Raw genomic sequence first — 21,824 nt, 5'->3', positions numbered from 1 at the left:
GCAAATCAGCGGTGGGAAGGTGTCCAGCACCCGGGCCATGGGTGCAAGTTAAAACCATAATGAAGTTTCACTGTGCACCCATCGATCGGCCAAAATTAGAAACCGTGACATCAAATGCCGGGGAGGGTGCAGGGAAGCTGGACGTCGCTCCAGTAACCGGCAGTTTCAAACCCAGTGAGACATGACCTGGGCACACGCTCAGCGGTCTGTCGCCGGGTGAGACCCAGGCGCCGAGTTTCCTGGCCACTCCTTGCAGCCAGATCAGGAAGCCCCAGATGCCTTTGACAGGGGCAGGCCGTGCACACTGAGGCAGGTCTATACGGATTAACCGGGACTGACGTGGGCTGGAGGAGGGACTGGAGGGCTGGCGGTGGCTGCCGGGCCTCATGCACTGGGGAAGCCAGGCTCTCCCCATCCCCGGGGCCTTCTCCCCAGACGGGACGGTGACCAGAGGCCATCGGCAGTGGGGCTGGCAGGGGCAGGGCGTGACCCCAGGGAGCACAGGATGGGTGCCCAGTAATTCTGACTGGTAGTGTTCCTGGGAGTCTATACTTGGGCACAAAAATGGGGCAATTTTATCGTACGCTTGGAACAACTGAAGACAGCCGCACTCGGGAGCCACACCTCACTGTCCTGCCTCCTCCAGCCTTTGCTCTAGCCAAGCCCTGGGTCACCAGACTCCGAACTGCCGGGAACCCGCTTCCGGTGGGGAGAGGGCAGGGTTCAAGGGCAAAGTCTGCTTAGCTTTTGGGAGGGTGGGGGCTCACCTGGGCACACACCAAGTGGAGCCACAGGAGAGGGGATGACCCTGAGTGGGGGAGGCGCAGAGCGTGACCCTAGGTAGTGGGGGGTGGCTCCCCAGCAGGGGCCTGAGCTTGACACCCCCTGAACTGCTGTTGGCAGTCTGTGAACTGGGAGTGGGCAGGACCGGCTCACAGGGGATCCCTTGCCCAGGCTCCGTCACCTGCCGGGTGAGGTCCAGGTGGAGGTGGGTGGTGACTAGCTGAGGGGGAAGAAAAGGCAGGAAAACACCTGGCAGGCGCCTGAGCAACCGCAGTCCGGCTCTCTCCTTGCTGCAGCCGGCTGTCCGGCAGCCCAGGTGAGGGGCCGCTCTTAGTCTGGGGTGCTGTCCTGGTCAGGGAGGGGCTGTCCTGGCCAGGGAGGGGCTGTCCTGGTCAGGGAGGGGCTGTCCTGGCCAGGGAGGGGCTGTCCTGGCCAGGGAGGGGCTGTCCTGGTCTGGGGGGTGCTGACCAGTCCTGAAAGGGGTGTTCTAACCATGGAGAGTGTGCCCACCCTCCTTGACCACCCACTGGGGGCCCAGGCTGGGGGTCTCACAGTACTATATTCCTTGGAGATGGGGTTATGAGGTGGGGTTCCAGTGTCCTGAGCCCTGCCATGCCCTGGGTGCTGGTTGGGGGCACAGGCTGGGCCCCCTCAGGGCTGGACTGACTGGCTCAGACCAGTCACCAACCCTCTGAGTCGCTGCCTCCCAGCCTCGGAGTGGGGCCTGAGCCCCACAGCCCGTCCCAGAGCGCGTGTGTGTTTGTGAGGCTGCCGGCGGGCTGCGGGTGCGGGGTGCGGTCTCCTGTGGGCTGCAGTACGGAGGCTCCGGACTGTTGCAGGTGTGGCCCTGTTCGGGGACGTTTGGGGCCTGGAGCAGGCCCTACGGGGACCCTGCGTGGCCCGCATTCCCAGCTCTGCCTCGGCCTGCTGCCCAGAGCCTGTCTGGAGCCAGCATAAAATCAGATTAGAGAAAGAGGTTGGGTTTTCAAACAGAAACCGGTGTCTTTGTTAAGAACCCCCTGACCTCAAGGTCCTTTTTCATCAAGAAAATGTGCTTCTCGGGGCCCCACCGACCTCACTCACTAGACCCCACGTGAGGCGGCCTGGCAGGAAGCAGCCATCCAGCTGGTCACCCGTCCCCACGGCTCAGGCCTGCCCTCGGGGCTCCCAGAGGGAACACGGTGCCCTGGGCCGCAGAGCGGGCGGCAGGCTGGCGGCCAAGGGAGGGTCCTGGGTTCCCTGACTTCAGTCTGGATCTGACCTGCTAGGCGGGGGCTCCTTTCCCTGGGAGGGCGGGGGTAGCAGGGCTGCAGGGAGAAGGTGGTGGGGCGTAGCTGCGCCGGTCCCCGATGCGGCATGGGGACGGGGCTCTTCTGGGCCCTATCGCCGCTAGCTGTGTATGTCTCGGGCTAGCCCTGCTGCCTTCCTGGGCCCCAGCCCCTCTGCAGCCTATGGTCCCCTGGGCAGGCCTGGCTCCTAGCGTGTGGTCTGCGGCCTTGCCCCCTGACCCAGCAGGGTGTTCAGTGTCCCAGTGAGGACTGGGCGCCTCTCCAGGTGGCCGTGTCTGCAACCATGGAGTCTGGGGTGCCCCCTGCTGCCCCCCTGCAGGTGCCAGCCCCTCATGGGGCTGACCTGGAAGAAGCGGGTCCTGGCGGCCCTGCTGGGGGCTGCGGTGGCCTCAGGCCTCACCACGCTCATTCTCATCCTGGTGGAGGCCACCAGCGTCCTCCTGCCGGCAGACACCAAGGTAGGCGCCAGGCCCTGAGCAGGGGGAGGTGGGGCTGGGTGGATGCCGGCTGGTCCACGCCCTCCTGACCTTGCTGTCACCCTCAGTTTGGGGTCGTGTTTGACGCCGGGTCCTCCCACACATCCCTCTTTGTGTACCAGTGGCCGGCAGACAAGGAGAATAACACAGGTGTGGTCAGCCAGGCCCTGGCCTGCCAGGTGAAAGGTTAGTAGGCAGCTAGGTCAGCGGTGGGAGGGCTGGACTCCAAGCTAGGTCAGCGGTGGGAGGGCTGGGCAGGAGTCCCCGCCAGGGGCGGCTATGGGGGTGGCACGGCTGGAGTGAGGTGGGAGCAACACTTAAACCCTTAGCGTATCAGCCAATCGGCCTAAAGGAAACGCGGCTCAGAGAGGTTGAATGACTTACCCCAGGTGGCCCAGCTGACCAAGGAGGTCCTGGACCAGGGTCTGCGTGTGCCTGCAGAGAACGGGCGCAGCGCCTGCACAGCCCTTGCTGCCTCTTCCATCTTCAGGAGGCTCCGGGCATTCCCGGGCTCGCGGTCCCGTCACCCCAACCTCTCGCTCCAGTGCCGCGCAGCCTTCTTCCTCGAGTGTCTCAACGCCTCCTCTCCTCTCTCACGAAGGACCGGGGCCATCGAATTTAGGACCCACCCGGGGAATCCAGGTTGAGCTCTTCTCAAGATCCTTAACTTAATTACATTTGCAGAGACCTGTTTTCCGAATAAGATCCCGCTCAAAGGTCCCAGTGGCGAGGGCGTGCTCGTATCTCCTGGGGGGACACGGTCCACGGCACTGCGGGCCCTCCCAGCCCAGCCGGCCCTCAGGCCTGGAGCCGCGTCCTGCGATGCTGTGTTTCAGGGCCTGGAATCTCCTCCTACGCCTCGGATCCCACCCAGGCTGGCGAGAGCCTGGAGGACTGCCTGGAGGCGGCAGTGGCACTGGTCCCGGAGGCTCGGCGTCGGGAAACGCCCCTGTTCCTTGGGGCCACAGCCGGCATGAGGCTGCTCAGGTGAGGCGGGCTGGCTGGGGGCATGTCCAGGAGGAGCAGCTGGGAGAACGGCGGTGTGGACCCCTTGGGCCGGTGGGCAGGGTGGTGGGCTGCGGGTATCCCACCAGCTTTGGCAACCGGCCCTTTCTGCCCAGCCAGAAGAACAGCTCCCAGGTGGGAGACATCCTCGCGGCGATCAGTCGGGTCCTGGGCCGGTCTCCCCTGGACTTCTGGGGTGCTGAGCTCCTGGCTGGGCGGGATGAAGGTGCCTTAGGTTGGATTACCATCAACTACGTCCTGGGCGTGCTGGTCAAGGTGCCACGGGCAGCCTGCGGTGGGGGCTGGGTGACGAGGGGCTGGGGGTCCATTAGGCTGGTTTCAGGACTCGGTGCTACCTGTCTGTCCTCAGTATTCCTTCTCTGGAGAATGGATCCGGCCTCTGGAGGGGCCCCTGGTGGGCGCCCTGGACATGGGTGGGGCCTCCACCCAGATAACCTTTGTGCCCGGAGGCCCTATACTGGACAAGAGCACCCAGGCCACCTTCTGCCTCTACGGCTCTGAGCACAGCGTCTACACCCACAGCTACCTCTGTTTCGGGCGTGACCAGATGCTGACCAGGCTCCTGGCTCAGCTGCTGCAGGTCAGCTGGGCCCCAGAGGAGGGAGAGGGGCGGTGAGATGCCTGTGGCCCTGGGCTGGGCTCAAGGCCCCCTCCCTGTCCTCCCGCAGAGCAGCCCCGGCCCCCTGATCCGCCATCCGTGCTACCACAGTGGCTACTGGGCCACGCTGTCCCCAGCGACCCTGTATGAGTCACCCTGTGTCCACACCACACCCCCACCAGGCCTGGCCTGGAACCTCACTGTGGAGGGAACAGGGAACCCCGGAGCCTGCGTCTCTGCCATCCGGGGCCTCTTCAACTTCTCCAGCTGCGAGGGCCGAGGACACTGTGCCTTCAATGGGGTCTATCAGCCCCCCGTGCGGGGCCAGTTCTACGTGAGTGGGAGCCCTCTACACTGTCCTCCCCGGGCTCCCAGCTCCCTGCCGGAGCCCCAGGGGCCTGATGTCAAGCAGGCCCAGGGCGAGCCCTGGATGGGTGGGGGACTCTGGGTCCCCAGGTGTGTGTGGGGGTGGGCGGAGACTTTGCCTGGTTGGTGCTGGGGCTCCTCTGACCCTGGCCAACCCGGGCGCTGCCCCGGGGCAGGCACACCCAGCTTCCTTCCCCACCCCTAGGCCTTCTCCAACTTCTACTACACCTTCCACTTCCTGAATGTCACCTCCAAGCAGCCGCTGGCCACCGTCAACGCCACTGTCTGGGAGTTCTGCCAGAGGCCCTGGAAGCAGGTGGGTGGGTCCTGGGACCACCCGTCCCCACCAGCACCGCCCAGCACTCCCGGCTGCCGCTGCCCCAGGCACCGGACCTCCGCAGGCAGGGCCTCAGCAGGACCGCACCCCGCAGGGTGGGGCCAGCAGGGCTGGGGGGATGCCGAGGGAAGGGAAGACCCAGGCAGGGGATCCAGGGCCCCATCCTTGGGTGGGACCTGCCTCTGGTGGGCCGGGAGAGGGGGCGTCACCTGGCTCCTTGCCTGCCGGGCCCCCAGGTAGAGGCAGGCTCGCCCGGGCAGGACCACTGGCTTCGTGACTACTGTGCCTCAGGCCTGTACATACTCACATTGCTGCTCGAGGGCTATGGGTTCAGTGAGGACACCTGGTCCAGCATTGAGTTCCGGAAGCAGGTGACCACCTCCCGGGGTGAGGCCATCCGACACAGGGCAACGGGGGCGGTCGGGGACTCTGGGGCAGTGGCCACAGCCCTGACCGGCCTGCCTGTCCCACAGGTGGGCGGCACAGATATCGGCTGGACGCTGGGCTACATGCTGAACCTGACCAGCATGATCCCAGCAGAGCCGCCCGCCCGCTGGCAGGCAGAGAGCTACGGCGTGTGGGCGGCTGGAGTCGTCTTCGCTGTGCTGACTGTCGTGGCTACCCTCGGGGCCGCCGCCGTCCACCTCCTCTGGCCCCGGGGCTGAGCTGGGCTGCCCCCTGGCACTGGTGGGGCGCGGGAGTGGGGGGCTGCCCCAGCCTGGACGGCTGCACGGGCCAGAGCCTTCCCGTGAGCCCTGCCGGGTCTCCCTGTGTCATGGGCTCTGGCCCCGTGGTCAGATGGCCCCACCCAGCCCTCAGGGTCACTCTGGCCAAGCAGGCTGTATTGTGGCCTCCCCATCCTGGCCCCCCGGGTTCCCTTCTCCACCGCGCTTCCCAGGACAGCAGGTGACTTCCTGCACAAATGCTGGGACACAGGGTCCTGCAGCACTCAGGGCTGTGCGATCCGTGGTGTTGTGGGACGTGAGGCCGCTCAAGCCCGGAACGGGGAGTGACTGCGGGAACAAGAAAGGCTCCGGCTCCCTGGGAGAGGCCGGCCGTGGGGGCTCTAGGAGCGGCAGAGCTGGCGGGACCCTTGCTGTTTCCCGGCCCGAGGGACAGTCTCCGGGCTCCGTGGCTTCTCCTGGAGTGGCAGCCCCTTCCCTACCCTGGAATCCTTTGTCAACCAGCCCAGTGGACAAGCCCAGATTACAGACCACACCTTCGTGGGGCGGGGGAAACCGCTTTATTAAAACCCTCCTGGCCCCGGGACGGCTGATTTCTTCACTGGGGCTCTGCACGGGATGTCGGGCTCCTCACACGTCCTGTCCAGCTGGGACCACGAAGCACTTGGGGAAGATGCCGACGCGGCCGTCACAGTGACCCTCCAGCCAGGCCTGGTCCACTGTGTGTGAGAGGGTCAGGGTCCCTCAGAGCGCGTCAGGCAGTGTGAGCTCACGCGATCTCCTCGTGCCCCAGCGGCCCACTGACCTTCACACAGCACGTCCACGACGTCCCCCCGCTGCAGGGCCAGGTCCTCGGGCCCCCGGGGAAAGTAGCTGTGCTGGGCCACCACCTGGTAGAGGGCAGCTCGGCCGCCTGCTCCCTGTGGCTGGAGGAGGGGGCACAGGGTGGGCAGGGCTAGAGAAGGGCCTTGGGGTCCCTCGTGCCACCCCCCGGCCACCCACGCCCTCCCGAGGCTCACCCGGCACTGAAGCTGCAGGGCCCCAGCGCCGGCCACCGAGTCCCTCCAGGCCCTCTGCAGCGCCTCCTCCCCAGGGAGGGGGACCCAGCGCCCCTTGTTGCTGGGGTCTTGGTAACTGCAAAGAGACTCCTCAGAGTGGCATCAAGTGGGCGGGGCGTGCTCCTGGCGGGCGCTGACCTCTGACGTCTGCAGGGCCGCCCCTGGCCCGCCTGCTCACCTGAGCTGCGCACGCTGGGCCTGGTGACCGAGGGCTTGGCTCAGCAGGCCCCGCAGGCTGGCCAGGTCCACTCCTCTCGGGACCCTCAGGGCCAGGGTGAAGGCACACTGCACAGTGATGGTCACCAAGGACGCAGGTTCCTCCATGGCCGCTCCCTGGGGCAGAGCAGCAAGGCAGTGGTCGGTCATGAAGCCCCAGCTCTGCATGCCCAGGGACCGGCTGGGGTGGCCTTTGAGCCACGAGGGTGGGAGGGGCTAAGGTCCCCAGGGCCTAGTCTCTGGGCCCCAAATCCCTGAAAAGTGGGGGTGACATGAAGTCCTGTTCCTCTTACCCCAGCACCCAAGGGATCCTCTGAAGGGCGGGGTTCCGGTCCCCCGGCCACCGGCAGCCCTGTGGAGGATGACAGAGCAGGGGCTCAGGTGGCCCACACCCCGGCTGGGAGGCCCAAGGTAGCCAGCTGCCTCTCTCGGGGGCGAAGAGGCTGCTCCCAGCTTCCCAGACGCCCGCCCAGGACTCCCACCACCACGGCCTCTGCCCACCACCTGCAGCTCAGGGGGTCCTTACGTGGAGGAACCTGTCTGCCGACCTGCTCCACACGGGGCCTCTGCAGGAAAAGCCACAGGCTGGGAGTGGGGGCCAGGGGTGCGGGGCCCCGAGGTCCGGGCGGCTTTGCCCGGCCTGGGGCTTGCAGCAGCAGACCCAACGGTGAGGTGTGTGGCCGGGGAGTCAGCTGGTCAGCAGGAAGCCGTAGGTACAAGCTGGATGCGGGTGCGTTTAGGGCAGGAACCAGGTCCCTACAGGCCTGGAGCCCATACTGCCCAGTGGGGGTGTCCTCCCAGCACTATGGCCCCTGCACCCCCCACACACACCGGGCCTGGGCTCACTCACCCACCCACCCACTCACTCACCTGTGCCCCCAGTCCAGAGCCGACCTCTGTCTCTGCCTCAGGAGGCATCCTGGGACCGCAGGGTCTGGCCGTTCTGCACGGGCCTGAGCCTCTGGCCCTGGGGGGCAGGGGGGGCCCTCATTGTCAGGACTGGCCCAGCTTGTGCTTGTTCCCCCCCAACACAGCCTGAGAGGAACCCCAAGTGTGGATATGAGGGGCCGTGGCCCTGGGTGGGGGCCTGCTCGATGTCCCCACACCCTGTGTGACATTGAGCTGGGATGGCTCCACCTGGGAGGGTCGTTTGGCAGTGCCGGCCCACAACCCAGCAGCACCCTCCTCGAGCCCCTCGGTTCTGAGCCTCGGTGGTGTGTGGGGTCATGGCGACCTGACGTCTCAACTCCCCTCTGGTGCCCACCGAGGCCTGAGTGGTGGTTCTGTGGGAAGGGGGCACAGGGCTCTTCGTCCTGCAGCAGGACAGGCTCCGGACAGACTAAACCCAGGGCCTCTGGACAGAGGGGGTGCGGGGAGGGCTGAGAGAGGCTCTTCCCTGGCCTCAGGGGCCACGATGCAGGCCTCACTCCTGCCCCAACCAGAGAAACGCGCATGAGGAGATGAGATCCACTCCTTCCTACCGTGGGGCGGCTCCAGGTCTGCCTTCGCCATCCACACCCCGAACCTGTGGGCACAGAACAGCATGCTCTCTCAGGAGGCAGGTCCCCAGGGGCAGCGCCAGGGCAGGGAGCCCCAGCACTGCCTTCCCCGGGTGAGACTCTCATACTCAACAGGCCTGCCACTCCCAACTTTAGATCAGAGGGATGTTGGGGAGCCCCTGAGGGCTCAGGGCATCTCCCTCCCTTCACAGGACAAAGGTCTGAAATGCCCAGGCCTGCAAACGACAGGTGAGAAGTCTGGGCTGGCTGGGAGGCGACCCGCCCACCTGGGGCTGCCGAGGCTGGCTGTCCTCATGTTGGTCGTCGGGGATGGCAGAGGAGACCACCTGGTGAGGGACGGCAGAGGGACAGCTGAGCTAGGGGCCCTGCAATGCCCACTCCCAGCCCCTGCTGCCCACACCACACTCCTGAGGGGCCCATCTGCCGGGGACTGGGGGGGCTGCTCACGCCTGACCGAGGGCTGTCAGCCCACCACAGTGGGTTCTGGAAGGCAGAAAAAATGCGTCTCATCAAGAAAAATCCCTGTGCTGACAGTTTTAAAAATTTTTTTGAAGATTTTATTTGTGTATTTCTTGGAGAGAAAGAGAAAGCGTGCGCATAAGCACAAGCAAGTGCAGAGACAGAGGGAGAAGCAGGCTCCCTGCTGGGCAAGGAGCCCGGTGCGGGACTCGATTCAGGACCCTGGGATCCCGACTCAAGCAAAAGGCAGCCACGTAACCGACTGAGCCATTCATGCGCTTCTTAACTTATTTTTAATACAACTTTTTAAATGTCTTTACTTCTTAGAAGTTTGTACTGTGACAAACAAACTCTAAACTCACAGATGCGCGAAGCTCGGAGCCGCCCGGCCCCTGCCAGCGATGTCTGCAGGGCCCAGGTGTTTGGGGCACATGACCTCACCAGCCCTGTACTTGGTCACACCAGCGCGTGGGCCCTTGGTGACCTCGGTGGGTGCTGAGGCTAACTCAAGGGCCACCAGCTTGGAACCCAGGTGAATTTTCCTTTGTGAGCCCTGGAGTCACCTCCTTGAACCCCAGCCCTACTCCCCAGTGTTCTGTGATTTTGGTGGTGCTGCCTGGCCCTGGCCAGCCGACCTTGGCCCTCACTGGGATCTCACTCTCTGGAGCACAGATGCAGGGAGACAAAGAGACAGAAAAGCACGGGAGAAACTGAGGCCAGAAGGGTGTGGCTGAGGTGGAGCCGGGGGGAGCACTGCCGAAAAGCCATGAGCTCCCTTATCTGCAGCTGGCCTCTGCTGGGGGCTCTGCCTCCCGGTTGCGAGAGCCCAGGATCTGTGAGCTCCACTTGGAGACACGGCTCCTGACCCAGGAAGCTCAGGCACTCTGCCGTGTGGGGGGTGGCCCCGGGCCCACTCTCCTCCCACCCACCGAAGCCCTTGTAACAACACAGACCGCACCGCGTGTGCCCCTGTGAGCTCGGCGCCTGCTGGCTGCTGCTGCCCCCAAGCTCCTGCCGCAGGGGGTGAGAGGCCGCCCCTTACCTTGGCTTTGCCCAGGAAATCCACTGGTTCCAGATGCTCCAGGTGCCGCCTGTGGGGCCGAAAGACCTCACCCCTGGGGACCTGCCGAGGCTGCAGGGGGACCTGCTTCTGGAGGGGGTCCAGCCAACGGAGACCTGAGCATCTGACCAGGGCTGTGGCCTCAGGGACCCTCCACCTACTTCTCAGGGGACCTGGGAAGTCCTTCCCCAGCCCCCACACCCAGGCACACGGGCCATCTCCCTCTAGAAATTCCTTCATCGCTTCGACTGGGCCTTGGGAGCCTGTGCAGATGGGATCCCGGGACTGTGGGCTACGCGCCCAGCAGCGCTCACGGGTGGGGTGGCCTGCTCTCCCCCTGCCCCCCTCACCTGCAGCTGGCCCAGGGCGGCGTGCAGGTCATCGCCGGCCCCCTCCGGCCCCTTCGAGAGGGCTTCCTCTAGGCTGCGGGTGGCCTCAGCCCAGAGTCCCAGCCGGCACTGTGCGGCCCCCACGTTGAAGAGCACCTGGAAAGGAGGTGGGAGATGACAGCCTCACTTAGCTCCCCTCCACCGGCCGCACCCCTGGTCCCACCCCTACATCAGCCCTTCAGGCCTCAACCTCCCCCTCTGCCCTCCACCCCTCGCCTGCCTCTGATCCGGATTCCAAACCAGGCCGCGCCCCCAGTCCCACACCAGGTCCCACTGCTGGCTCCGCCCCCAGCCCCACGACCTGGCCCCGCTCCCAGTCTCGTCCTGGGCCCATTTCCTGGCCGCGCCCTCAGCCCCTCTCCTGGCCCCGCCCCCAACCTCTCCGGAACCGCCTTCCAGTCCCGCCCCTGCCCCGCCCCTCTCCTGGCCCCGCCCCCAACCTCTCCCGAACCTCCTTCCAGTCCCGCCCCCGCCCCTCTCCTGGCCCCGCCCCCAACCCTTCCTGAACCTCCTTCCAGTCCCGCCCCCGCCCCACCTGGCCTCGCCCATGGCCCCGCCCCCAGCCCATTCTCGGGACCCGTCGCGCCTCAAGCACCGCCCCCACCCCGGGGCCCTTGGGGAGGGAGCCCCGGCTGAAGCGGAGGCAACCCGGCTCGGCGGCTGCAGGCGGCCGTCACGCGGGCGCGGGCTCTGCTGGCAGCCTCACTGTCCAGGCCCCCGCTGGAGCGGCTCGTCGCTCTGGCGCTTCTCTGCCCCCTACGTCGGGGGCAGAGGTGCGCGCTCTGCGACCGTCCTCCCCGCCCGCCTCACCCCCTTTCCGCATCCGGCCTGATCCCTTTTGCGGCCCCTTCCACGGCGTGCGGCCCTGCTCAGTGCCCTGCTCTGGGTGCTGTCCCAGGAGCCTTTTCTCCGTCCTATCCCCTCCCTCACACCCACGCCAGCGAGAAAAGAGGGCTGGCTTAAGGCCGTCGCCGGCGGGACGCGCTGGGGGCAGAAGCGAAGGTGCCCGGGCCTTCCCGGGCCTTCCCGGGCCTTCCCGGGCCCGAGCCGCCCCGGCCCGCTGACCCCTCCGCTGCTGCGGGGACAGCGGGTGCTCGGCCGTCTCGGCCTCTGTCAAGAGAAACCAAGCCGCTCTTCCCGCGGCGTCTCTCCCCATGGCCTGCCAGGGGACACCACACTCCCAGAGCCGGGGGCCACCCTCTGGAGATGCTGTCACACGGCTGGGTGGGGGTCACCGCCGGGCCAGCTCCCCAGGCCCCGCCCTGCACTATTCCGTGCCCCAGGCCGAGCGGGGGACCTGATGGGCTGAGGACCCCACCCGCGGGGACTTCCCCACGAGTTGTTGGTTGCAGTGCAGATGGTTTGGAGAAGGCTCCAAGGCAGCATGTTTCCGGGAGCGCTGGGGGTGTCCTCTTGATCCCCCTCCCTTGGTGTCAGCCACACGGAGAGCCCAGGGTGGGGGCCCACAGGCAAGCCGTGTGTCCTTCTGACCCCACCGGCCTCTCTCCGCTGACTCTGACCCGCCCCAGACCTTTTCCTGGTGGCCTCCCACCTCTTCTGCCCTTAAGCTTCCTTGGTGTGAAAGTGTGGTCAGTAGGGGTAGTGGGGAGTCTCAGGCCAGAGGGAGCATATCAGCCAATATGGCCCCACCTGTGACAGTAACAAGACAATGGGACCCAGAGGGCGAGGCCTAAAGGGGCACCTGGGCCTTCTGCCCCCAGACAGCACCCCCAGGGCCCCCAGCTGGTTCCCCGCCTTGGAGGCCAGCTCCCTGCACAAGTGTGGCGCGAGCTTACCTCCCAGGCCTTCAGCTTGAACCGCAGGCCCAGCTGCGTGTAGTCGATGGTGGTGTTACCCCTGAGCTGAGCCAGGGCCAGCTGGAAGTCAGTCAGGGCCTCCTGGAACCTACAGGCAATGGGGGGTGGGGGGAGGGCTCAGAGGCTGTAGGGAAAGGGCCAAGCCCTGCCCCAGCCTGCTCCCCCACCCCCCACACCCAGCTCCATGGACACCTGCTGGGGGCAGTGGTGGCCACCCAGATCCTAGCACATAGTAGGCACTCAAGTCCCAACCAACCGGTCAAGTTTCCATCAAGAGACGTGACTGTGAGAGGTGGAGAGGGCACCATACCTGAGGTGTGAGGTGACACCAGCTCTGATCCAGCTCTGCCTTCTGGAAACTGACTCCCTGCCTAGAGCCCCTGTCCACATCCCAGACCCTCTTCCAGTCCTGGCTGCGTAGAGAGCCCTGAGCACTTCCCTCCTGCTTCTCAGGACTCCCGTTCCCTGCGGGCCTCCCTCTGCAGAGACCTGCTGGAAGCTCCTCAGCCCCCACTGGACTCCCCATCTCCCGCAAGCAGGGACCCCCAGAGTAGGCCTGCTGGGCATGGAGCCATCTGTGGGGCTTGTCCTGGGGGCTAGGTGGGGGAGGGGCAAGATGAGCTTGTCCCGGAGAATGTTTCCTTCTCTGGGAAGGACCACAGTGCAAAGAGCCCAGGCAAGCATTGAGGATCCCAACCACCTCTGTGTCCCGGGACACACCCTTCCTACAGCCCTGCTCTCGGTTTCCCCATCTGCAGAATGGGTGTAATCACACCATCCCTCCTACAGAAAAAAAAAAATGGTGAGGAACAGAGGAGGGGATGCCCATGAAAGCACTCAGAACCTCAGCATAGAGACAAGCCTCCTCATGTGGCCCTGCCTGTGTCCTGCTCCAGCACGAGCACAGTACCCTCTCCAGGCTTCCCTGGGGCTGCAGAGGAGGTGGTTGGCAAGAAGAGGTGACCCATGGGGAGAGGGGGAGGAGGAGCCTAAGAATGGACTTTGCAGAGAAAAAGGGCCGTCAGAGAAGAAACAAGGCACCCCTGTGCTCACCTCTCCAGCTGGAAGTTGGCCACTCCCCGCTGGAAAAAGCCAACAGCCAGGCAGGCGTCCTTGGTCACTGCTTGGTCAAGTGCCTGGGGACAGAAATGCCCATAGATTGCCAAGGTCTGCAATTCTATCACTCCTGTGTCACAGACACAGTCCAGGCAGATGACCAGTAGCCGGGGGCCAAGGAATTCCATGGGCCCCAGGACAGCCAGCTGCGGATAGAAGTTTCCTGCCCTGGTCCTGGGGCCCCCAGAGCTTGTGCCTGGGCACCTGCATCACCATTCAGTCTCCCTTGGTGCCACCACCAGAATGAGCCTGAGTTCCCGAAGTGCAAAGAGCACAGTGAGGTGTCGTCCCAAAGCAACCTGTCTGCCATGAGGACGAGGGGAAACGGCCGCACATTAATAAGTTACCTCTGGGGCACGGATTACGTAAGATTTTTGCCTTTTTAAAATCCTATTTCTGATCATTCATACAAAATGACACACTTCTTATCTATTAGAATCAGAAAATGGGTGCCTGGGGGGTTGAGTTGGTTAAGCATCTGCTTTCCGGTCAGGTCATGATCCTGGGGTCCTGGGATCGAGTCCCATCAGGCTAAGTGGGGAGTGGGCTTCTCCTTCTTCCTCTGTCTCTTCCCCCCTGCTCATGTTCTCTCTTTCAAATAAATAAATAAAATCTTTTAAAAAGTATTAGAAGAAGAACACAAAAGTCTTAGTATGTGTGTAAAGTACAGCTTTTCCCTTAACTTCATTCAAATGCAGTCTGTAGGCCATCAGTTAAACATGGGTAACAGGAGGGGCACCACAGTCTTACAAATCTGGACAAACGGGTGGGTTCCTGCAGAGCTGGAATTGACCTAAGGTTGAAGGTACACGTGGAGGCACTGATGTGGGGGGGCACTCAGTGCCAGAAAGACCCATTTGTTTGCTACCCTACCACGCAGAGCAGCCAAGTCAAGGTCACGTAGGGTTCTTACCAACAGACTACGTCTCTGGCTAGAGCCCTGCTCACCCTGCCCTGCTCCTCAGAGAGTTTTATTAATCGTAGCTGTTCCACCGGCTTTTAGAAATCTCCATATTTCTGGCTAATGTGCCCATGCTATTACTTAATTTTATTGACTTTGGTCAGTCTTCCCTCTTCTCTTAGGGTCAAGGATTTAATATCATATTCTTCTGCTCACCACCTCTGTCCCCTCTCTAGTTAAATCACAGTTTATAGGGGCACCTGGGTGGCTCAGTGGGTTAAAGCCTCTGCCTTCGGCTCAGGTCATGATCCCAGGGTCCTGGGATTGAGCCCCGAGTGGGGCTCTCTGCTCCACGGGGAGCCTGTTTCCCCCCCGGCCCTCTCTGCCTGCCTCTCTGCCTACTTGTGGTCTCTGTCAAATAAATAAATAAAATCTTAAAAAAAAAAAAACTTAAATTGTTACTGAGAATTGTAGATTCATATGCAGACGCAAGAAAGGACAGAGGAGCTCCCTTGTACCCTTTACCCAGTATGCCCCACCCCCACTCCCGTGGTCAGGTTTTGCAAGATGCTGATATTGATGCTCTCCTACAACATCTAATTCTCTTTGCATTTGTGTCATTTTCCAGGTAGCTGCCTGATCATCTCAAACACTGCGGGATCCTGGTTCCTTCTGTTGGAGGCAATTGGGGATTGGGGAGATAAGCCGGGGGCTGCTGCATTTTTGTATGCACCTGGGGAATGTGCATCACTTTAAAGAACGCGAAGTGTTTGAAGGGAAGAGAGTGGTTCTGTGCTGCCCTCTCAGCAGAGGAGCTGTGTGTTCACACCCACATGCACTCTTGAACTCCTGGTTCTGTTTTCGGGAACAGACTGGGAAAAGGTGAGTACTTAGATCTGGGGTCTGGGTACCAGCCAGAGAGACCACATCTCCTTCCCATTGCGACAGGTGTCTGATGAAGTCCCCGCTCTAAACTCTACACCCTGGGAGGCAGCAAGCCCCTTGCAAGCAGGATCCAGCCTCCAGCCGATCTCTAGGTATCAGCACAATGAGCACCTGAGCCAGCAGCACCCCAGTCCTTCCCCGTGACCACAGAGTCTGGCACAGGGTCACCATCTCGAGGAGATGGCGAGGGAGGCCGCCCCCCCATCATGCCCCGAGTTCAGGGTGGGGTCCCCCAACTGCACAGCTCCTACCTGCCTTCGGTGTCCACTGAGGCCTAACACAGTGGAGGGGGGCATCCCCAGATGACCCTCAGGAAGAAGGGACCCGGGGCCCACCCCTGCGGCTGTCTATCGCACGGTAAGTAAGGTTCCCCAGAGCCACTCCCTAAAGGGTGGGGTCTCTTCGACCAACCCTGGGGCCTGGGCTGTCGGGCCCCTGGCTCACCCGCAGCGCGGCCTCCGGGTCCCCGGCCAGCAGGTGCACGCAGCCCACGTTGAAGCACATCCTGGCGGGCGGCTCCGGGTCACCCGAGAAGAGGCGGAGGGCGCAGCCCCAGTCCCCGCGCGCCACAGCCTGCACGCCCCGGTGCCAGTCGCGCACCAGGTCTCCCCGAGAGGGCATGGCGGCGCGGACACCGGCCGGACCGTGTCTGCTTCCGGGCCGGAGCGCGGCGGGCGAGGCCGACGGCGGTAGGGGTCCCCTGATGGGTCCGGCGGGACCACCGGGGGCCGAGAGCCCGGAGGCCCGCGTGGGGATGTGGGCCCCCCGCCCCTCGGAGGCCAGCAAGGGGTCTGGACCGAGGGGGCGCTGGGTTGGAGCGCGTGGACTCCGCGAGCAGCAGGTGTGCTACGCCTCCTGCCGCCCCACGGCGCCCCTTGGCGGCGGAGCGATCCCGCCCCCGCGTCGGCTCCGCCCCGCCCCCGCGTCGGCTCCGCCCCGCCCACAGGCCCCGCCCCCACGGTGACCGCCCCCACGACATCCGGCCCCGCCCCTTCCCCCGCTCCCGCCGCGCCCCACGGGACTTCCGCCGGGAGCTCCGGGAGTTGGCCTTTCCCCCTCTCGCAGCGCCTCGGGCTGCGCGGGGCTCGGTGCGTCGGGGAAAGACGGCCGGGCCCGCCGTTGCCGCTGCTGCAGAGGCCGGGCCAGGGTTCCGGGCGGACCCCGCGGGCTCAGGTGAGCGACTGCCGGGGCGCGGGCCGCGGGGGGCGGGCGCGGGGTCCCCCGGGACGCCGGCGGGCAGGGCAGGGCGAGGCCGGCAGGACTGTGGGCGCCCGGCCCGGGCTGTGCCCTGCAGCCGCGGTGGCCCCGAGGACCTCCTGCCCCGAGAGCGTGGAAGCTCCGAGAGCCGCGTGCCCGAGCCCTCCCTGGAGGTCCGAGTGGCCGGGGCCTCGGCCTTCCCCGCTGACACCCCGTGTGCGTCCTGCCTGCGCTGGTCACGCTCCCGGCCCCGCTGACACCCCGTGTGCGTCCTGCCGGTGCTGGCCAGGCCCCGCCCCGCTGACACCCCGTGTGCGACCTGCCCGTGCTGGTCATGCTCCCCGCCCCGCTGATACCCCGTGTGCGTCCTGCCGGTGCTGGCCAGGCCCCGCCCCGCTGACACCCCGTGTGCGTCCTGCCCGTGCTGGTCACGGCTCTCGGCAGAACAGACCCGGCAGGTGCATTAGCAGGTGCGCAGAGATGGACAGCCTGGGAGGGGGTCCCCAGTCCAGACCCGGGGACGAGCCCCTGCTGCCCTGCAGTCGGGCATACAGTCCCTCCTGTAGGGACTTCAGGCCCTCAACGCCCCCGTCTGCCCTCACCTCCAGTCCTGGTGCTGTGGTAGGAAGGATTGTGGGCTTCCAAGTTTGCCGTTGCATGTGTTAATGTCATAAAAGACTTTCCGCGCCTTGGGGGGCTCAGTCAGTCGACTCCAGCTCTTGATTTCCCCGCAGGTGGTGATCTCAGGGTCTTGGGGTCAAGTCCCACCTGGGGCTCCATGCTGAGCAGGAGTCTGCCTACCCTCCCTCTGCCCCTCCACCACCCCCCCATGTTCTTGCATGTCTCTCTCTCTCTCTCTCTCTCTCTCTCTCAATTCAATAAATAATACTTTCCCAGCAACCTGTGACTGTTTGACCAACTATGTGGGCCCCTGGCCTTGCCACGTGAAATGAGCCATCACAGCCCCAGCCCCAGAAACGCTCCCAGAGACAGGCTCTGTCCTTTTATTTACATACAAGAACGTGCAGGGGACGGCTTGTGTCCTTTGCGGTATCAGCTGGAGCTCAGCTGTGATCGCGACCTGGCTGGCCTTCTTTGTTGGCCACCTTCTTCCCCAGTGGGCCTGTGGGTCCTGGGACCTGGGAGCCACTCTGCTCGCTTCTGGCCGTGTCTCCTCCCTGTGTCACCGGGACCAGCTCTCTGACCCCGCAGGCTTCCTTAGCTAAGGAACAGGGGTGCTGAGTGCTGGCCTGGCGCACCTGTCAGGGCTCACGCCTGTGGCATGCCCGGGACGGCAGCTTCCTCAGTAAACGTCTGGGAGCCTCTGCTCTGAGGACCGGCTTCACCCCCAGTGGGGCCTGGGTTTCCTGACCTGCTGGCCTGGAGGTGTCTGCGTACCCAGGGCGGGATCCTGTCCTTCCCGAATCCCCCCATGTGGGCATCCCTCCCACTCCCCACTCCCCATCCTCCACACCTTCCTGACAACATTTGCTCGGGGCCAGTCCTGCAGCCCTGCTCGGCCCTTCTCAGCCCACCGGCCCACCCGGGTCCCGCCTGGGGCTCCTCGGTGTTGACAGCTGCAACCCCCACTCCCCACCCATCCTGGCAGCTCACACCTTTGACCTGATACCCCCTCACCACCCACAGCTCCAGTCCCATTTCCTTCATTGGGGCTGCAGGAGCCCGGCCGAAGTGCCGGGTCTCTTTCCGTCCTCAACACGCGCCTCAGGTGGGTCTACTGACTCCCTCCTCCTGTGGTGGCCTTCCTCCTCCCATGTCCTCAGCCCCACTCTGCCCTGTCCTGCCTCCCAGTCCAGGACCTGGCTGCCTGCTTCCAGAGAAAATGGAAGCAGCTGGAAGGGAACCCCCGCTCCGGGTCTACACCCACAGATCTGTCTCCTCCCCCACCCCATCATTATTTCTGCTCGCTAGGGTCAGCCTATCAACATACTGTGATTCTGTCCAACTTAAACCCCTTCTCGAGCTCTCCCCCCATTTCTTTACCCCCATGTGCCGCAGGACTGCCTCCAAGGGTTCTCAGTGTGTTAGCACTTTTACTGTGCACTTTTTAGGAACTGAGATGTAATTCAGGTATCAGGAAATCCAGTCCTTAGGGGTGCAGGTCACTGTTTTTCCGTGTGCGCAGTGTTGTACAGCCAAACCCGATGATTCTAGAGTGCTTCCTCGTGCTTCCTCACGGTCGCTAGATGCTGGCGCTGCCGCCCCAGCCCCTGGCAGCTGCCGGTCCTGTCTTTACGGGCTTGCGGCTTCGGGGCGTTGGTGTGAACGGCCCGCACGGCACACCGACTCTGCGTCTGGCTTCTCGCTCAGCGTCATTTTTTTTTGAGGTTCATTCGTGTTGTAGCCTGCGTCAGAATTTTGTTCCTTTTTAAGACCAGTAACGTTCCATTGCAGGGACGGCCCTGCTTTGTGTACCCGTTCACCCACTGATGGGCAGCAGCCACATTTTGGCTACCACGAAAAATGCTTCTGTGAACATCTGTGTACGAGTTCTGTGCGGACGTGTTCTCAGTTCTCTTGGGTACACACCTGCGAGCGGGGCCGCTGGCTTCTGCCATCACTCCGTTGAACCTTGTTCCAGCGGCTGCCCTGGCCCCATTTCCATCATGCTGTGGCCCCTGAGCCAGCTCCAGGCGGCCTTCCCACTGCTGCTATACCCAAAGGCTTGTCAGGGTCACCAGCAGCCTCCCCTGGGCCTGGGGCCCTGGGCCTGGCCCGTCCTCCCCACTCAGCCCTGACCTCTAGGATGTGACCTCCTCTGGGTCCCCTCTGCCCCTGTCTGGCCCTCCTGCCTCCCCTAGGGCTCTGTCCTTACTTCCCTGTGCACTCCCTGCCTGGTGCTCCCATAGTCGGAGTGACCGCTGGGGTGTCTGCTGCGTCTGCTCTTAGACTGGCTTTATTTCCCTAACAGGAGGGTGGAGGCAGCCCACCCCCATCACCTCTGTCACCAGATGCTCTGGGCCATGTCACCTCTGTCACCCCAGACGTCCCCGTGTGGAGGACGCTCTGCGGACGACGAGTACAGGGCCCACGGGCCTCGGGAGCAGCAGGGTGAGAGAAGGTCACATACTCTGACTCCGTTCATGTAACTTTCTTAAATGACAAGTTGTATCAATGGAGAACAGATGCGTGGCCACCTGGGGCCACTGACAGATGAACGCCGTGAATGGCAGCACTGCGGGGTCCCAAGGGCAGGTGCTCTGGGTCGCGGCGGGATCCACGTCAGGCCCTGCTTGTGACGTTGACTACGGTGACACCTGAGAGACCGCATAGAGCGCATATGGGGCAGCTCTTCTCTCTCCCAAGTGCGTGTATCTATCTCCAGTTATCTCAGAATAAGTGTCTAAAACCACTTTTTTAAACTTTTATTTATTTATTTGACAGACAGAGATCACAAGCAGGCAGAGAGGCAGGCAGAGAGAGAGGAGGAAGCAGCCTCCCCGCTGAGCAGAGAGCCCGATGCGGGGCTCGATCCCAGGACCCTGAGATCATGACCTGAGCCAAAGGCAGAGGCTTAACGGACTGAGCCACCAGGCGCCCTGTTTAAAACCATTTTTAAAAAGGAAGGTTTCAATGATAGGTTTTTCTATTTAACGGACGTCCTGAAGGTTGAAATGATTAATGAGCCTAAGATTCTTCCAGCTCTGAAATTCAACTGCTTAAACGTTGTGCAGAAAACTTCCTTCTGTCTGAGCTAAAATCTGTTCCCAGGCAGGCGTTGAGGCGTCTGGAGAGGCGCAGCCCACGGCCGACCTGAAGCTAGCCTTCACAGACGGGCGGCCTGCTGTCCTGAGGGAGGGTGACCACGTCAGCACTCTGGGGAGGCCTGCCAGGACCGTGAGGATCCCACAGTTGCTCCATCAATGGAAGAGTCCAGAAAAGGGAGCCATTTCTAAGGTAGGACTGTGACTCAGCTAGTGGTCAGCGTAGTGCTGGAACTTATTTTTACTTTCCTTCTTTTTTTTTTTTTTTTATTAAAGATTTTTATTTATTTATTTGACAGACAGAGATCACAAGTAGGCAGAGACGCAGGCAGAGAGAGGAGGAAGCAGGCTCCCTGCTGAGCAGAGAGCCTGAAGCGGGGCTAGATCCCAGGACCCTGGGATCATGACCTGAGCCGAAGGCAGAGGCTTTAACCCACTGAGCCACCCAGGCACCCCTGGAACTTATTTTTAAAGGAATGTAATAGTTGTGGTTCATTCTGGAGCACAGATGTCAAAGACATGGCAGGAATTGGGTTTAGCCCAATGCAAAGGTGTGTGGGTTTTTTTTTTCTTTCTTTTTAAACAACAGGCACTTTCAAAGAAAAAATAAAATCAAAATAAGATTTTTCTCTCAGGAAATAAAAATAACCTTGGTGTGATGGAAATGCTTGGTGTTGGAGACCAGCTTCCGGAGGCCTGGCCCTGACTGGGGCTGTGTCTGATTCAGGGCCACGGAGCGCGTTCCGTGGAGGGTTCCGTGGGGAGGCGCCTGTCAGCCACAGCTCTGAAACCCACTGCCACAGCCGTTTCATAGGCTGCTGACCGTTCACTCGGGCGCTCATACCTCTGCCACCCCAGGGAATCTTCGAGAGGAAAACCAGAAGGACACAGAAGGCAGCTGTGCAAACAGGAAGCGGCCCACGATTCATCCCCTTTCAGGTTCAGAGCTGGGACCGTAACCCTGGGAAAATTTTAGCGCACCTCTGCAGACCTCTGTGGTGGTCAAGGGCTTCCTCCTCCGCGGGCACCGGGCCAGCAGCGCCCGCCCCTCTGCTCTCCCGGACCCAAGCCAGCACCAGTTACCTGGCCTTGCAGCTTCAGTTGGAGGAACATGTTGCTGCTGGTCCCTGAGCTCCATTTCTACACGCAGCCCTTCCAAAGTGGGTGTCTGTCTGGGCCAGGACCGGCAAGTCAGATACAAGACGGACCCTCAGCTGTCCAGGGCCCTGCAGCGCAGCCACTCCGAGCGCCCGGGCCTGTCTCCGCGCGTGTGCTGCAGACCGCAGGGGAAGGCGGGAAGCCGGCCGGGCTGAGAGCCTCAGAGCAGACCCACAGCCTCGCGTGACGTCCGATGAAGCCAGTGGAACGGCGACAAAGGGAGGAGTGCGTGCTGCTGAAGCGAAACAGGCGGTGAGTCCTGAGTGCCAAGGAGACCCGGACAGAAACGGTGGGTCATTTCCAAGGAGGGAGAAGCCGGCCAGCACAGCAGCTCTGCAGTCAGAAGGAAGCGTCTCTGAGGGACACACAAACCCCAGGAAGCCCGAATGCGGCCAGAGAGGGAGGAAATCACACCCGAAGAAGTAAAAAACAAATGGAAGAAACCAAAAGGCAGAAGAGGGAGTTGATAAAGAGAAAAGCTTAATTAATTAAGTAATTAAATCAGGAAGTACAGAATTAGACCGAAAAGTAGTCCTTTTTTTTTTTTTAAAGATTTTGTTTATTTATTTGACAGAGAGAGTGTGAGCACAAGCAGGGGGAGGGGCAGAGGGAGAAGCCGACTCCCCGCTGAGCAGGGAGCCTGATGCGGGGCTTGATCCCAGAACCCTGGGATCATGACCTGAGCCGGAGGCAGACGCTTAACCC

At 62.8% G+C, this 21,824-nt stretch overlaps 3 protein-coding genes across 7 annotated transcripts in view; 2 read left to right on the top strand and 1 right to left on the bottom strand.

Moving 5' to 3' along the window:
- Positions 1 to 2,389: 2,389 nt before the first annotated feature.
- LOC111146334 (ectonucleoside triphosphate diphosphohydrolase 8) lies at positions 2,390 to 5,540 on the top strand. The gene is made up of 9 exons (XM_022501844.1): positions 2,390 to 2,530; positions 2,617 to 2,734; positions 3,385 to 3,535; positions 3,670 to 3,829; positions 3,924 to 4,154; positions 4,243 to 4,506; positions 4,744 to 4,854; positions 5,112 to 5,246; positions 5,349 to 5,540. The coding sequence occupies exons 1-9, from the start codon at positions 2,405 to 2,407 to the stop codon at positions 5,538 to 5,540; spliced, it is 1,488 nt and encodes a 495-aa protein (XP_022357552.1). The 5' UTR covers positions 2,390 to 2,404.
- Positions 5,541 to 6,099: 559 nt separating this feature from the next.
- Positions 6,100 to 15,727, bottom strand: LOC111146306 (NADPH oxidase activator 1). 5 transcript variants are annotated; one of them, XM_022501800.1, is made up of 14 exons: positions 15,484 to 15,727; positions 13,131 to 13,213; positions 12,057 to 12,165; positions 10,222 to 10,356; positions 9,854 to 9,961; positions 8,619 to 8,678; positions 8,314 to 8,357; positions 7,703 to 7,799; positions 7,359 to 7,596; positions 7,126 to 7,184; positions 6,795 to 6,949; positions 6,578 to 6,692; positions 6,364 to 6,484; positions 6,100 to 6,277 (listed from the first exon to the last, which is right to left on the bottom strand). In XM_022501800.1, the coding sequence occupies exons 1-14, from the start codon at positions 15,658 to 15,660 to the stop codon at positions 6,189 to 6,191; spliced, it is 1,590 nt and encodes a 529-aa protein (XP_022357508.1). In that variant the 5' UTR covers positions 15,661 to 15,727; the 3' UTR covers positions 6,100 to 6,188. The 5 variants fall into 5 exon arrangements, with proteins under 5 accessions (XP_022357508.1, XP_022357510.1, XP_022357512.1 ...); XM_022501802.1 differs by having other exon boundaries at positions 7,359 to 7,524; XM_022501804.1 differs by having other exon boundaries at positions 7,359 to 7,398.
- A 388-nt stretch (positions 15,728 to 16,115) lies between these two features.
- LOC111146446 (exonuclease 3'-5' domain containing 3) overlaps positions 16,116 to 21,824 on the top strand; it is a 79,545-nt gene continuing 73,836 nt past the window's right edge. Inside the window, 2 exon segments of the mRNA XM_022502005.1 lie at positions 16,116 to 16,212; positions 19,969 to 20,154. The gene's annotated coding sequence lies outside the window, so the exon portion shown is untranslated.

The sequence above is a fragment of the Enhydra lutris genome, unplaced genomic scaffold (assembly GCF_002288905.1).
Source record: "Enhydra lutris kenyoni isolate GAN:26980312 unplaced genomic scaffold, ASM228890v2 scaffoldscaffold13, whole genome shotgun sequence".
Lineage (NCBI taxonomy): Eukaryota > Metazoa > Chordata > Mammalia > Carnivora > Mustelidae > Enhydra > Enhydra lutris.
This window is presented reverse-complemented; position numbering and strand designations above follow the sequence as displayed.